The sequence below is a fragment of the Trichoderma harzianum genome (assembly GCF_003025095.1).
Source record: "Trichoderma harzianum CBS 226.95 unplaced genomic scaffold M431scaffold_39, whole genome shotgun sequence".
In the NCBI taxonomy this organism is placed as follows: domain Eukaryota; kingdom Fungi; phylum Ascomycota; class Sordariomycetes; order Hypocreales; family Hypocreaceae; genus Trichoderma; species Trichoderma harzianum.
Window position 1 is genome coordinate 507 of NW_020209287.1, and position 15,422 is coordinate 15,928.

General features: G+C 46.8%; 4 protein-coding genes across 4 annotated transcripts; 2 read left to right on the plus strand and 2 right to left on the minus strand.

Moving 5' to 3' along the window:
* Window positions 1-442: 442 nt before the first annotated feature.
* On the minus strand, window positions 443-1,658 carry M431DRAFT_101951 (hypothetical protein; the record flags this gene model as incomplete). Its single annotated transcript, XM_024911366.1, has 6 exons — window positions 443-537; window positions 610-737; window positions 790-868; window positions 922-1,134; window positions 1,189-1,341; window positions 1,403-1,658. The coding sequence occupies 6 exons, from the start codon at window positions 1,656-1,658 to the stop codon at window positions 443-445; spliced, it is 924 nt and encodes a 307-aa protein (XP_024767256.1).
* A 671-nt stretch (window positions 1,659-2,329) lies between these two features.
* M431DRAFT_514308 (hypothetical protein) lies at window positions 2,330-3,277 on the plus strand. Its single transcript, XM_024920200.1, has one exon. It carries the CDS (start codon window positions 2,463-2,465, stop codon window positions 3,189-3,191), a length of 729 nt encoding a protein of 242 aa, XP_024767257.1. The 5' UTR covers window positions 2,330-2,462; the 3' UTR covers window positions 3,192-3,277.
* A 1,278-nt stretch (window positions 3,278-4,555) lies between these two features.
* Window positions 4,556-9,672, plus strand: M431DRAFT_501910 (hypothetical protein; the record flags this gene model as incomplete). Its single annotated transcript, XM_024918072.1, has 16 exons — window positions 4,556-4,777; window positions 4,859-4,881; window positions 4,923-5,607; window positions 5,662-5,713; window positions 5,737-5,934; window positions 6,020-6,253; window positions 6,308-7,029; window positions 7,110-7,251; window positions 7,307-7,645; window positions 7,702-7,825; window positions 8,031-8,081; window positions 8,148-8,212; window positions 8,274-8,886; window positions 8,935-9,393; window positions 9,456-9,482; window positions 9,540-9,672. The coding sequence occupies 16 exons, from the start codon at window positions 4,556-4,558 to the stop codon at window positions 9,670-9,672; spliced, it is 4,089 nt and encodes a 1,362-aa protein (XP_024767258.1).
* Window positions 9,673-12,306: 2,634 nt separating this feature from the next.
* Window positions 12,307-13,744, minus strand: M431DRAFT_514309 (hypothetical protein). The gene has a single exon (XM_024920201.1). The coding sequence runs from the start codon at window positions 13,680-13,682 to the stop codon at window positions 12,717-12,719; it is 966 nt and encodes a 321-aa protein (XP_024767259.1). The 5' UTR covers window positions 13,683-13,744; the 3' UTR covers window positions 12,307-12,716.
* Between the last annotated feature and the right edge of the window lie 1,678 nt (window positions 13,745-15,422).

Sequence of the window (15,422 nt, forward strand, 5' to 3'; positions counted from 1 at the left end):
TGTTATACGATGAGGGCCTTGCATATTGAGGGCTATGCATACTGATGACTTTGCATATCGAGAACCTCTCACGTTGAGGGCCTCGCTCAGTCACCTTGCATGTCTTATCATGTGATGAGGGCCTTGCATATCGAGGGCCTTGCATATCGAGGGCCTTGCATATCGAGGGCCTTGCATGCTAAACCATACCAAGAAGGTTCATTTTGAGCACTCTGTGCTACAATGGCATCGCGTGGTGAGGACTGTGGATGGCAAGAACTCTGTGTGCTAAATTGTATACTGAAAAGTCTTCGCGTGCTAAGAGAAGCTTGCACGTTTACTCAGGGGGGTTACTTTTATGGGTGACATGCGCTGGAAACTTGTATGTGTTTACTTTAGATTCTACCATAAGGCTAGATATGTACGTATCATGTATTGAAATTACCTATATCTCGCCCTGTATCTAATGATGTCCATCTCCATGTAAGACACCGCCTTGACCTAATGGAGTAATCCCCAGTGCATGGTGCTCCTCGCTAGATTGGTTGTATGGGTCACCTAATTCATCGTATTGTCAAAATAACTCTCTGTGGTGTACAGATACATGAAATCAACGGTCGCCAAGCTTACCAAAGATTGGGTGAACTAGTAGACCCGGCTGAGATGGATTGAATGCGCGGCTTGCCATCCAGTCGTAGATGGGCTCCCAAACGACGCATTGATGTTTCCCGGTATCCGTAGCAATGGGTCCTGGAGAACTGAATGTCAAGCATTAGCATAGTTTTCGAATTTGAATTGGGGAGAACTAACTCCGCAGACCACTGTATTGGGATTAAAGAGGTGTCAGCATTGCATTGAACGTATTCTCTCAGCCAATCTAGGCAATGTTCTGCCTCGTTTCGTCAGACTTATTTGCGATTCTTATGTGATGTCACGGCTTACCCGTATGCCGCCTCAAGGTAAATGCTTCCTCCTCGGAAAGCCCGGGATAGTACACCTCGGGGTATATTGAGTTGTGAAGCCTCTGTATGCAGTGGAGTCCATGGAATACAGCAACGGTACTGTAATAGTAACCACTGCCATCAGAAAGTTGGACAACGGAGTCATCATTTGCAAAGTCTCCTAGCTCGTCCTGATGAACTCGAATATTTTGATCTAGAGGTTTAATGTCAACTTAATGCCAACGATTTACATGCGAATGAGACGTACGCTGCATGAGAGAATCCCAAGCATCCTCCAGATCTTGCCTCGGGGGTCCATTGAACTGATTAGCCTTGGCCGGGTTCACCGTGTGATTCTCCAAATATATCGACTGGAGTGCAAAAGGCCGCTCCTCGTACGCTATTACATGCCGAAAGGGTGCTGTGATGCGTTTGATCAGTTACATTTGTCTCTTCGAAAGCCATTGTCTCCAAAACTTTACTTTTATCATGAGGGTCTGGGAAATCTCTGAGTGTCAACCACCCAGAGGCATATGCCATTAGTGCAGCAACGTTGGATAGAAGGAATAAGGTGTGAAGGAATATGGTGCGGGCCTCTTGACGCAGCCAACGCAGAGTTGAGATCCTGGGTTGACGAAAATGAACTTCTTCAAGGTAACTATCCTCGGCATCGTCTTGCTCAGAGGACTGGTCATTGTATTTGTGAGATAAGGGCTGGATTTTAGAATATTCAGCCATATTGTAGATCTTGATGGAAAAATAATGAAGTAAAGTTGGAGGGCGATCCGATTGAACCGCATGTATGTAGAGCGACTGACGTGCCGGGTGGCATGGAATACCCTGAGACCAAAACCGTCTCCGATAGAGATCACGGTTTGGAGGGATTAGAAGAGGCAATTGGGCAGTATATCCAGGAAACCAGCAGAGAGCCATTTCAACGCATTCTGGTATATGACGAGGACATCCTCATAGGTCAGGGCCAGCTTTCTCGCTTGGGAGCTTTTCGGCCAAGGTAGCCGCAGAAGTTCCCAAAATTGGCGTCGTAGTGGACAATCGCGCATTGTCCAATCTCAGCCGTGTCATACCTGACAGATAATTGGACAAGAAACTCTCCAGCCCGTTTAGAGGTATTTCTGGTTGCATCCATAGCCAAACAACGTAATACCCACGTTGCCTCTTGGCCTGCACAGTGTCATGATGCTGTGAGGGCCTTACCTGAGAGGGCCCTGCTTGTGGGGGCCTTGCTTGCTGTGTGGCATACCTGCTGGAGGCCTTGCGTACAGGAGAACATTCCTGAGTGGGGCGTTGATGACATGATTTTAGGCGGGGTCCATGCAGACAAGCAAGAGAACCTCGCATGTTGAAGGCCAGAATGTATAGTATTCTATATCACATCAAACTAGAGTCATCTTCCATGTTCTCAAAATGCGTTCGGGTATTGACTGGATATTTCTGCTTCATGGGTTTGAAGCCTTTATACTCCATTGAAGCCACCCTGGCTCGCTTCTCTTGAATAACTCCGTCAGTCATCCTGACTTGACTATGGCGATTCCCAGTACGCCATTTTTATCCGAATCAGACAGATTAGAGAGCAGCATCGACTTGAACAATGTCGAACTCACGACAAACAAACGATGGAATCGAAACAGCCACCCCTGGAAGTCACTCTGGATCATGATTCAAGTTATTGTTGCTCTTCTAGCATGCTGGGGATTTATCTCTCTGTGCATCGAGGTGTTCCAGCCGGACAGAACACAGTCGTGCTTGGCCTTTCTGCATCAAGCCAGGTCACCAAACCCTTACTATCCCGAAACTCTGCAACCGGGTCTAAACACATGCGATTGCGGCAAAACGATACGGGAGGCTCTGTCCAGAAAATGTGTCTATGACAGCCTTGCTGCGGCCTGGTTACCGCCTTACTGTCGAGACGTTGAGCTCACAAGAGAATTCGAAGTATCCGGACCTGGGCCAGAGGGCGAATGGCTCTACTACGCCGACGAGGCAGGCACTATTCCCATGACAATATCTGAGGTGGCGGAGCTGGGCGAAACGGGCGGTACTTTTTGGGCCTTGCGAGACTGGCATGTTGCCCACTGCCTCTTCTACTGGCAGAAGTACACACGCATGAGAGACACTGGCATCATCATGGAGCAGCGATTTGACCACATCGCTCATGTCCGACACTGTCAACACATGGCTTTGAAGCCAAAACCAAATCCCACTTTTCTTGTAGAGGTGGATGTGGTGATGAACTCAACTTTGATGAACTAGTTTATTTGCATAGCATACATACTGCAGGAAATATCTTGAATGATCCAGTTTCCGCGTGAAGTTGCTATTGCGTGATTAAGATTCTGGTCTGTCATTTGCATTTGTTAGGTGTAGTTTGGTCTGAGCCTCTTGTCGCCAAAACTCCGCATTTATGAGAAGAAAATATGTCACCCTGGCCTCAAAATCTGCTGGCTCACGCCTTCCCATCATTCATTGTTCACGGAATGTACTGTAGTTGCTCATCTGCCGCATGTTTTTGATTTGACAGCGACGCGGTCTTCCAACCACCAAGCGGGTCGCAAAAGTTCCTGCCTTGCAGTTGACGAGCCACACCCTGCAGTTTGAAGCCTGCGGCACAGAGGGCTTATCAAGCTTGGACCCAAACCTAAATAGCGACAGATGCTCTTCCTGGATGCAACGGTGGGGCGTCAACCAGGGAAGCTGTGGAACTGGGCTGCAAATACGATACTCTCGCCTCGGCTTGGCTGCCGCCGCGCTGCCGAGACCCAGAGTTGAAGGCTCTATTTGCAAATAGGACCTAGACGTAGCGATACTAGCTAGACCGCAAGAAGACAACCGAGATATCGGTAGAGGCAAAAAGCGCGCTCGCAGACACTAGTTTTACTGACGCAAAGCAGTTCGTGCGCAGCGGCTAGGCACGACTATAGAGCCGCGATACATCAGCGAGCGACACGCCATCCACTGCGCCAAGATGATGAACATGGATGGTTCGCAGTACATGACGGCGACTAGAGTCGTATTGAATAGCAATTTTGTATAATCACTATTGTAATACTACAGGCGTCGAAGCATTGTTACAAACTCGCTGGTATTCACTGTTGCCGAGTTGCCGTAGAATACGTAACTGTCTTCGTATAGCAATGTATTGTCGTGAACAGGCGGGTGGCTTTTTAGTGAGTGATCTGGTAGTCGTTTTCAGGCTGGTAATCGTTATGAGCAATGAAATTAGTATAGGAAAACTATTCCAGAAGTAAAAAAATCATTACCAAAGCCCTTACCAGACTGGACGCTTTTCAAGAGGCCAACCCTTACCAAAAACCCCTCCGGCGCCCGAAGATAGGTAATATAACATAGTTAGCACGGGACCAAGCTAGGATACTGCCATTTCATGCGACCCAACGAACCAACACAAAGCCCTTGGGTGTGGAACAGACAATAGTCGCTTTAAGGATGTGACGGCACGCATCCTTGTGTCTGAGGGGTTCTCTCTGCATTCTCTTGTCTTTCGACCAAAAGCCGTGTCTGACGTTGGCATCGTCGAAACGAGCTCATGCCAGTCACGGATGCTCTCATGCTAGCCAGCCTTTGAGCTACAAGACTTCCGGTCGCTGCTCTCGAGAGTCATGGAAGCCAATGCTGCTGGCTGTCCGGCTGGTGCCGACAATCGCTTTGGCCCTCGTGTGGATCCTTCCTGTAGATCATTCGACTTCACCTTGCTGTTTGAGGATGCAATCTTCACTGCGCTCCCTGCGGCTCTGTTTCTTCTGCTCATACCAATCCAGCTATGGCGAATATCACGAACCACGATCAAAATTGATTCGTATATCCTCGCAACCTGGAAGCTCGTACGTTGCGCCTCAGGACATATCTTATAGTCAAATGATGAACAGTGAACAAACTACTCATGAACCTTTGCCTTACGCCAGGTTCTTCTAGGTATCCTCTTTTCGTTACATTTAGTTTTTCTGGTGCTCTCTCGCAAATCCCCAGGCTCACTACATCGTTGAGTCTCGCATCAGGAGTGCTCGCCACAGCGGCAGTGCTTGCTGCCAGCGTCCTATCGTTTCTCAAAGATCAGCGCTCTACACGCCCGTCGGACATTCTTGTTCTCTACTTCTCTGCTTGCACACTTCTCGCGATCCCCCAGCTACGAACGCTATGGCTCATGCCGTCCAACAGCGTGCTCAAGGCAACCTTGACCGTCAAATTCATCGCTACAGTTGCTGTCGTTGTCGCAGAGTCAAGCCGGAAAAATAAATTCCTAAGCCAACCCTACAAGAAGCTACCGACAGAGGAAACTGTTAGCTTCTGGAGCCGAGGTCTGTTTGTATGGATACTGCCCTTCTTCAAATTAGGCTACTCCAAACATCTCGTTCTCCACGACATTTCCGCAATAGGCTCAGGGCTAGGAGGGGCGCCTTCTCGGACAAAGCTTCAAAGATCTTGGAATCGGGTAACAGGACACCACCTGCTTCTTCGAGCAACTTTTCGAGCAAATATTGCCCCGCTCGTGTCGGGTGTTATCCCTCGTCTCACACTAAGTTGCTTCTCCTTCACTCAGCCATTTCTTATTTCCACGTCGGTGTCAAATCTGCAGCTTCGGGAATCTGACGATCGTTCTCGCTACGGCCGTGCCCTTGTCAGTGCCTTTGTTCTGACGTACATAGGCATCGCGGTATGTCTCGGAATTTCCTCTAATATAATTACATTGCTGCTAACGCTCATTAAGGTATCACGAGCCTTGTACCAGAGGCAAACGTATCGCATGATTGCCAAGATACGTGCTGGGCTCATTTCCAACAAGATACAACTGCCCTTCGATACGCTGATATTAAAGATTCAGCAGCTGTCACCTTAATGGGCACTGACGTCGAGAGAATCCACGAGTCATTGATGCAAGTTCACGAGATTTGGGCTTCGACCATTGAAATTATAATCGCAGTGTGGCTTTTGGTGCGCCAAGTCTCTTATGCTGCGATAGCTCCCTTGGCCATCTGCCTAAGTAAATCTCAGCTGAAACAGCCTTTAATGCATGCTGTATTTGGGTTGGAGTAATAGTTTCGAACCGTGAGCTGACCTTCCTGTAGTATCGATTGGTGGAGCGTCTCAAATCGGTAACCGTTTCGGACCAGCAATGGTTACTTGGATACAGTGTGTACAGAAAAGAGTCGCAGTTACGGCGAGTTTCCTCAACGATATCAAGGCGGTGAAGATGCTAGGCTTATCTGATGTCTTGTACGGTATCACTGTCAAATTGCGGAAGGACGAGCTTCATGCCTCTGAGAGGTTTCGCAGGCTACTTGTCCTCCAAATCCTCACAGGTGAGCATCGCAATAAACTCGGTTTATAGGATGGAGCTAACATCCAATTTTTAGGGAACGCTCCAACTCCTTTAGCACCATTTGCTACCTTCGTTATCTACGCCGTCATTGCAAAAATAAGGAAGGATGAGACGTTGCTTGCTGCGCAGGCTTTTGCATCTCTCTCCCTTCTCAGTCTTACTACCCAACCCCTTATCCTTCTTTGTGAGGCGGTGCCTCGTATCATGCAAGCTGTTGCTTGTTTCCGACGTATTGAAGAGTATTGCGCAAAAGTGAAGGAGGATACGCTACCTTCTGGCGGATTTCAGGGAGCCACAGGTCACGGAATGGAGATGGAACGCAGAGACACACTGACAAACTCAGCTGGCGGTCTTGTTTCCTTCGAAGGCGCATGCATTTCCTGGAGTACGCTAGAGGAGAAGAATGTTTTGCACAACCTCAACCTCAAGATACGCCTTGGGTTCACTGCTATAGTTGGTCCTATTGTAGCCGGTAAGTCGACATTGCTGGCAAGCATAATTGGACAAACAATCGTAAGGGAAGGCTATGTGTCGCAAGTCTCTTCGAAAGTTGCGTTTTGTTCACAGACTCCATGGATAGTTGATGACACTGTACGACGCAGCATCATTGGAGACCAGGATATTGATGAGAAATGGTACGATTTCGCAATCACTTCCTCTTACCTAAAAAAGGACTTGATGAGGCTGCCTTTGGGAGACGAATTTTGTTGTGGCAGTAAGGGGGTCTCTTTAAGTGGTGGACAGCGCCAAAGGCTGGTGCGTTTGAGTTCCGTTCTTCTGTGAGCGAGACTTGGTTCAGCTAATGTTTTATACAGGCCCTCGCGCGCGCTATCTAGCCCAAGCTCCCTGTCGTCATTTTAGATGATATTATGAGCGGGTTTGATTCGCAGACGACTGTCAATATATTTGCAAGTCTTTTTAGCAAGACTGACTACTTCCGAAAGGCAAGGATATCTGTTATCCTTGCTACGCATAGCCGTATGCTCAACAGCTCCCTTTTCCAGATCGTATCCTACTGACGTACGTTTTCAAGAGCGTATTCTTCCTTATATGGATTCAGTCGTTGTACTTGATAACGGTCGTGTCGCCGAAGCTGACTCTTACGAACACGTCAAACTTCGCCCTAGAACGCTTTTGGAGGCAGCGATAGTTGACCAAGATTCTGAACACATTGATGAGGAGGAACCAAATGGCGGTGGGGCCATTCCGTCCCTCGATGAAGACCAAAAGACCGCCCTAGAGCAGGACTCATTGCATAGTAGAACGGGGAGCTGGTCTGTATATTCCTATTACTGCCGAAGTGTTGGTGCCGTGTCTTTGGTTCTTTGGGTAATTTTTACCTTCGTTGGCGCTATTACGGCGAGCTATACCGGTAGGTTTGCTGACAAAGTTATGGCTTGCCTGGTAAGGAGCTGACTCGGTCCACAGCAATATGGATTCAGCAGTGGACAAACGCAAACGAAGAGCATCCCAATGAGAAGACAGGCCTATATCTGGGAGTCTATGCGTTGCTAGTGGTCTTGTCTATTGGTGGTACTGCGGGAGAGTGCTGGTAAGCCGGCAACAAATGGGTCGTGTCCCAGGTTTAATGTTTCGAACGAAGTGTTACTGACTCAGTTTCTTAGAACTTTGTTTGTCAACATCATCAATGATACTGCATTAAAGCTTCACGATGACCTTTTGAAGGCAACACTTGGGTGAATAATGCTGTAACCGGAGTTTGAAGCACTACTTCTGCTAACTCTTATAATCTACAGGGCTCCATATCACTTTTTCCACACAACGAATACGGGTTCAATCACGAACAGGTACGTTGCATCCGTTAGGTATGAGAGAGGTTTCTTATGTGTCTGGCAATTGATACAGTTCTGCAGATTTAGTCAAGATATGGACCTCATTGACATGGCTCTCCCGGTCAACGCAATCACATTCACGACAGGTAACACAGCCATCTTGAAATGGTCCATGGTATAATTTGGCTAATTGCTTTCGTTACACAGCCGCCGCTTCATGTCTAGTCCAACTGGTTATCATTTGTATCGTAGGCAAATACCTCGCAGCCACCATTCCCGCCCTCGTTTTGGTTCTATTCGCAGTTCAACAATACTACCTACGCACCTCACGACAGCTTCATCTCATGGACACCGAAGCAAAAGCGCCCATTTACAAACTCTTCCTCGAGACCATTGAGGGTGTCGCAACCATTCGAGCGTTTGGGTGGAGCGCTGCGTTCCACAAGAGACAATATGCGGTTTTGAACGATTCACAGAAACCACTTTACATGCTTGCCTCTATCCAGCAATGGCTCGCTCTGGTTCTTGATCTCATTGTTGGCGGTCTGGCTGTTGTGATTATAGCATCGGCTACATCCACCGCCAGCTCTGTTTCTGCGGGAGCTCTTGGTGTAGCTCTCGTCCTGGTGCTGCAGTTCAGTTCTTTGCTGACGCAATGCGTCCAGAGCTGGACCAAGCCAGAGACGTCAATCGGCGCCGTGGCTCGCGTTCAAGAATTCATTAAGAATACGCCCTCTAAAGCTCCTGGCACTTTATCTTTACCTATAAACTTCCCTCAACGAGGAGTTATTCGTTGCGATAGTCTAACATCGAGCTATAGGTAAGTGAGACAACCAAAGAGAATATCACATGAGGCTAATTGTAGAAGCCCCTTTTCTGATCCAGTCCTGGGATATATTGAGTTGGGGTTTGCGCCAGGTGAGAAAATTGCCTTATGTGGACCATCTGGAACCGGAAAGTCGTCTTTGATTATGTCGATTTTGTTGATGATGGATTTCAGAGAAGGAAGAGTTACTATTGATGACATAGACATCAGCAGGGTAGAAGAGAACAGTCTGCGCATGCAGCTCAATGTCGTGCCGCAAGAACCTTTCTTCTTGCTGGGGACTGTCAAGTTGAATATCGACCCAAAAGGAAAGTCATCGAATGAGTCCATCATGGCGGCACTGAGTCGAGTTGGGTTATGGGACAAGATTGACGGTAACGGGGGGTCAGATGCAGACCTAGATCCATCGGAGCTGTCCTATGGAGAAAAACAGCTACTATGTCTTGCCAGGGCTTTATTGGTTCCAAGCAAGATCCTGATCTTGGATGAGGCAATGAGCAGGTATGTATGGCGAGTAGCTTCTGCCCTCTCTGTACACAAATGAGACTAATTTGTTGGTCTAGTGTCAACGAAAAGACAGAGGCAGATATGTAGGACATTATAGACTCTGAGTTCAAGCATCAGACTGTCATTTCTGTGCTACACAGCTTCAGCTATATTCATAGTTACGACAAGGTGGTAGTTCTTCGAAACGGTAAGCTCGTTGAATCCGGCACACCTGAGAGTCTTCTAGAGTCGGACTCGGCCTTCCGTGCGCTCTATGATGCACAGAAAGGATAGCAATGAAGGCTGGAGGTCTCTCGGAACGCAGCTTGAAGATGCAATTTTTTCTTGCTGTCTTGAATACATATACTTTCTAATTTATTTGGTCGGGGCAATCGCTGTGTTAAAGGTAATGAATTGACTGGTGAACACAAAGAATAATATTTCTCACGACGTGGTGCCTGTTCTGAATGGTGACGCTCAATTTTTACTCCGAATACCCGCCACCTGCTCCTGGGTGTACTCTTTCCACCGCACAGTGCCTATTTTGACTTTCGACTCCTGCCTCGCCCACGATCGGTAGAGGAGTTTATTGTGGATGGTTGCCGTCGATTGCGTCAGTCGTGCTCAATTACCCTCGTTCTCAGGTAAGATCCGACCGCCCTTATGCTCGTCATCGCTGACATGATTATCTATTTCAGACTCCTCGGCGTCTGAAGGCGGCCTTCTTTCGCGGCGCGGCCGATGCTGATACATCTGTAGTCGAGTCCTGTGGCTGCCAGACAATTGTACAAATGGATAAGCATGTTACGGAGGAAGAAGATAAAAAAGGCAGAATATTAGGAGGTGGCATCCATCGACGATTCGTCAATGAACTCCATCTGCTCTTCGGTGGCGCCCATGAACAGAAGCCCGGCGGCCAGGAGAAGCTGGCCAAGTTAGTGTTGGCTTCTGGGCCATAGAACGATCGTAACTCAGAAACACGTATAGAATCTGCAAGTTGTTCCACGAGTGATATTTCTCTGATAAGGGCGTTGATCCTTGAGGGTAAAGGTAACCTCGACCATACGCGTCAGGCCGGCGGCCATGAGCGTGTATCCAAACGTCGAATGAATTATAGCGCTAGCTGGCCGCTTTTAGGAGTGTCTCCAGTAATACAATGAGCTGGACCAACCCGCAACGAAATTCACAATGGCAGGAATAAAGTTGCGCTTTGGGAGGCCACCACGATCTCTACTGAGCTAGACGCCGGTCAGGCTAGCACCACCAGACGATTCCCATGACAATATACTGTCAGTCGGGTTTTGTCAATACCATGCCCCAACGATGTTGGGTGAATCTTTGAACGTAACCTGTAGTGGTAATAACGCAGCTTTCAAAAAATTCCGGGGAACGTCTGGAACGACGAAGCCAGAACTGGCTAACGACAGAGACAGCCATTAGTGTGATGGCGCAAGCGACATAGGCGTTGCCCATGATCAAGTGAGTAGTGAATTGTGAGAGATGCGCTCCTTAATAGATGCCCAAGGTGGTAATACCACTGAATACAAACTGTGTCCAAGAAAGCACGATCATGGCTTTACCATTGACAGAATGGATTGGTCGGATGATCCTTCTAATGCTCTTGTTGACACTTGTTTCCCAGTGACACTTCATATAGACTCCCAGAGTAACCTGAGTGAATAGTAGAGCCCCATTGAGGCTATTCTGAGGTCTGTCTTAAGCCTCGTGCGCGCAATTCACAAATTGAGATAAGAGTTAGAGCTCAATTCTTCAGAAAGATCATCATAGATGAATGATCGTGGCGCCTATTCAGGCTAAACTACCCGAGTAGGCAGGTATTGGAGTGCCCCACCACAACTTCGCACCCCCCTAAGGTCAACAGGTCTTACGAATTCTGACGATAAACCTTAATATTATATTTATTTATAGAAAATTGTTCTATTGAAAGGATTAAAGCTAAAATTAATTTACTATTTTTTCCTTATTTATTTAAGCCATTTTAAAGGCCTCTTCTTTCAAATAAGGGCTGTGTTTTATGCTTTACCTTATATAATAAAAATTGGCTTCAAAATGAAGATAAGAACTTTATGGTGTTGAAATTGTTATATTCTCCATGACGTGACGACCTTGGGGGGTTGGCGAAGTTGTGGTGGGGCACTCTAACTGCAAAGCTATGTTCTAGGCCCTACAGACACGAGCATAAGCAGATGCAAGGCCACCCGAATTGTCAAAGAACCCCTGGCAATAAGGGTCGTAAATCGATCGCGAACTGCCAATTTCGGCCAGTAATCAAGTTCATGGGGTGCATTTGATCCTTGTCATTTGGGGTTTTCAGCTATCTTCCTGAACGACTGGTTGCCATAATCGGCCACGCCTTTCTAGGCGGCAATTTATCTTGAGGTGATAGGCTGGAACTGTTGTCTCCGTTTATCCTATCAACAAGGATCGCGCCCAGAAGACGCGTGAATATTAGAGACATCAATATTGCAACTACATGCAGGGAATTGGATCCTTGGACTAGGCGTCTTAAAGCAGAACGGCAGATGGTTGTATTAACTTTTGGGCCGCTGAAGTCGGGTTTCTTCATCACCCTTCTCTGCCGTTTACACGGCTGAGATACTACTCATTTGTAGGTGTGGTGAGCGGTGGTTTTGTCGTAGTAGTCCAACGTAGTAGACCTTTCACTTGGTATTCAATAAGAGTGTCAAGATTCATTCTGCCACATCTTGACTTCCAAGTTTGTCGTATGAAACACAATTACATCTAGGGAGTTCTCGTCATTGACAGTCCCTCACTAGAATTGTCACAGTAATAATAGAACACTCACAAGTCTTCCTGTCACGCTCTCCTGATCCTTTCACGCTGAACATTTGTGCACTAACAGACTCGATTTGAACCAGATAAACACTTCATATATAAGTGACACTAGATAGCTAGTATGCCGATCTATAAATTCTGATATACGGACGAATATCTCGGATAATTCGTTGCTCAGTTATGTAGTCATAATCGTAATCCATCTTCCGTCAGAACAGATAGAGAAATTCACAGCCTCTTTCCATGTTTAGGATGGATCAACGAGTCTGCCGCAATCGATTGCGCCACAGTCCTTTGGGAACTTCTTCCAGTATAGAGACACAGACTACGTCATCTCAAACTGGATCTTTGTGGTGCGAACAACTTTCACGTGCCAATTGGCTTTCCAGATAGTGTGACAAGAGTTGAGCGCCATTCAAAATCATCGAGGCTCCACACCTCCATGCCACGGGGATGGCTTTCTACCCTCATGTCAGTTGGCGATTCGAGTCTTCCCAGGTCCATGGTTAGATATACCTCCTCTAAGATCTCATATCTGAATGTAGTCTTTGGCAATGGCTTTGGAAATTATCATTCCGACTGAATAAATTCCCACAGTAGGGACACACTATCGACGGGTTATGGCCTTTTTCATGTCGGTCTCTATCCTTCATCGTAGAAAAGCCTATTTGAGACCTGGGACCCTTTGATTCATGCGACATGTGGCATCCAGTGATTCTGCAGAAGAATTTTCGAAAATGAAGACGATAATGCTTGTCTCTATCGCACCGTCGGGTAAAGAGCAGCTTCGAAGAGCATGACGGGTGTGGACATCTCAGAGCAACTTCGAATCCAGACCCTTGATTATTATCTAATCGTACCGGAAGATCGGGGCCAAAATCCAAGCCTAAGAGGTCCTGCGCTTCAGATTGATGCATATTGTCGTACGGTGGTAAGTATACTGCGTCGGAAGGTTGAAGCGCCATGTGATGCATGTCGTTCATCTTGCCAACTTGCTGACTTGTAAGAATTGATGGAGAGAGCGGCAACGATGAGTTTTGCGCTAGTAGCGATTGACGTGCATTTGTTGTGCCAAGATTTGTGTAGATCAGTCCCTGGGTCTGTAGGCTGAATGATGGAAACTTTGTGCTCTCAAATTTCGCTGGGCCAGAAAACCCATATTGATTCAATGACTCTGACTCTACATCATGTTGCGATGCCAGATGATCGAAAGCTCCAATCAATATGTCTCTGCTTTCAAGCTCGATACCGTTTGAGGGCGGTGCAGGCCGAGCTCGAGTCTCCCAGCGCGTTCTGTCGGTCGCGCAATGCGCGTATGGATTTGTCGAGTAGTCAGTGGGGGAAGAGAGATGATCACGATGCTCCGGAAAGCAATTTTCCAGCGACTGGTGCCTGTAATCTATTGTTGCCTCCATTTCTCTATTCAGATGTTCGAGGAACGGCCCAGTTAATGCTGGTGCAGTGTGACGTGGGTTGTGGTGTTCCATTTTCGCATAAATTGTGGTGTACGAGGCTGGCGGAATGAAACTGAACAAGTCACACATAAAAAAAAACAATACGTTCTGAAAGTAACAAATGATTTCTTAATCAGATGGGGAGAAGGCTACTCACGTCCCCTAAGCAGATATACAAATGCGAAGTGCGGCAGGCAGTCCCCAACACACATGTGGCAGCGGGGCACACATGTGCCTCTCGCACGCGGATTAACTGCTCAATTGGATGATGACGTGATGTGCCGTGCTGTCCGTCTGCGTAAATGTACTACGGCCCAGGCCTGATTGCGCAAGGCTGCGACCGTATCTCGGGAACAGAGTGTTCGCCAGTAATTTCCAAAAGCGCTACGTTCGTGCTGCGTACTTTGAAACAGATAGATCATTATAGCTCGCCGTCCAGCTTTTAGGCCTCCCCTTCCTAGCATCGTGCACCACATAACGCCCTCGTTTACTCACTTGTACCTCGCGTGTCGACGCCCTCTATTCTGGTGTTGGCGAGGCCGAGCTCAGGAGGCGTTGCCGTAGTAGTTCTCTTTGCTTCCGACAGGGGTGTCGCTGGGTACCGCGTCAACCATGTTGATCGCGTTGTCTGGGCCATCAATCATGGGGTTCACGCGAAGGCAAAATATAAGACTCTCACGCTCTATGTGAGTTGTCCAAAGACAATCGGAAACGAAAACTTCACAAGCAGGATTCCACTTTGCAAAGCACCTTACGAGAGACGATCTGCTCTGCCGCTATGGATTCCATTCCTTGTCAGATGTCGCGTTAGTGACAGATGGAGGTGAGAAGCCTCAACCATTGCGGCAGAGTTTTGCTGATACTCTCCAGTTACACGGATATTTGCTTCGCACTGGAAGTTGATCTCCTTGCTGAAGAATCAGACTTCCAGGGTTTCCATCAGATATTCCTATCGGAGAACTTTCCCGAACCAGAAGACCTTCACCTGTCGGATGAATCAGAATCGTCATGTGCACCAGAACCGGACTCAACTACATCGGAATCAGAATCAGTTACATGGGTATCGGACGCATAGGAAGACGTTGCTGACGGTTTGACGGTTCAGAGGTATACTATTAAAAAGAGAAAGACTGGCGTTATTCCCTTTTTTTCTTCTGGCTATTTGCACATTATAAGTGAAAGTCGTCAAGTATAAGCAGGACTATTTATCAAACATTCACTACATCGGAAAGTTGATTAGTAGAGATTTTGACAGGAAAAGGGGCTACTTTACCTTTAACGCCAGTAGCAGTTATAAATTAATTTATTGACACTATTTGACTATTTGCAGTATAATTTGAGAAGAAAGTAATAATATTGGCCTAGGTATTTTGGGCTTAAATCTTATTGATAATAGGTATACTATTATATTAAAATAGTATAGATAGAAATATAACTATTTAAGTAATAAGATTAAAAATATATCAGATAATGAGCTTTGAAAAGCGTTGGATATAATATGCAATAGTAGATTTTAGTTATACTATGGTTATTAATAGGTGTGTGATTATAAAAGAAAAATTATAGCAATTTCTATGACCTTACCTAGCCCTATAACGGTAACTTTATTACTCGCAGTCCGAGTATCTAAATGTTTCTCAACTGCACTGCGGCCAAACCAACAAAGAAGATACCAAGAAAGGCCAAGGAATTCCTTCCGTCTCTTGCAAGACTTGAGAATTGAGCTATGGAGAAACAGAGTCAAAATAATGCTACTAGAACCAGAATAAAAAC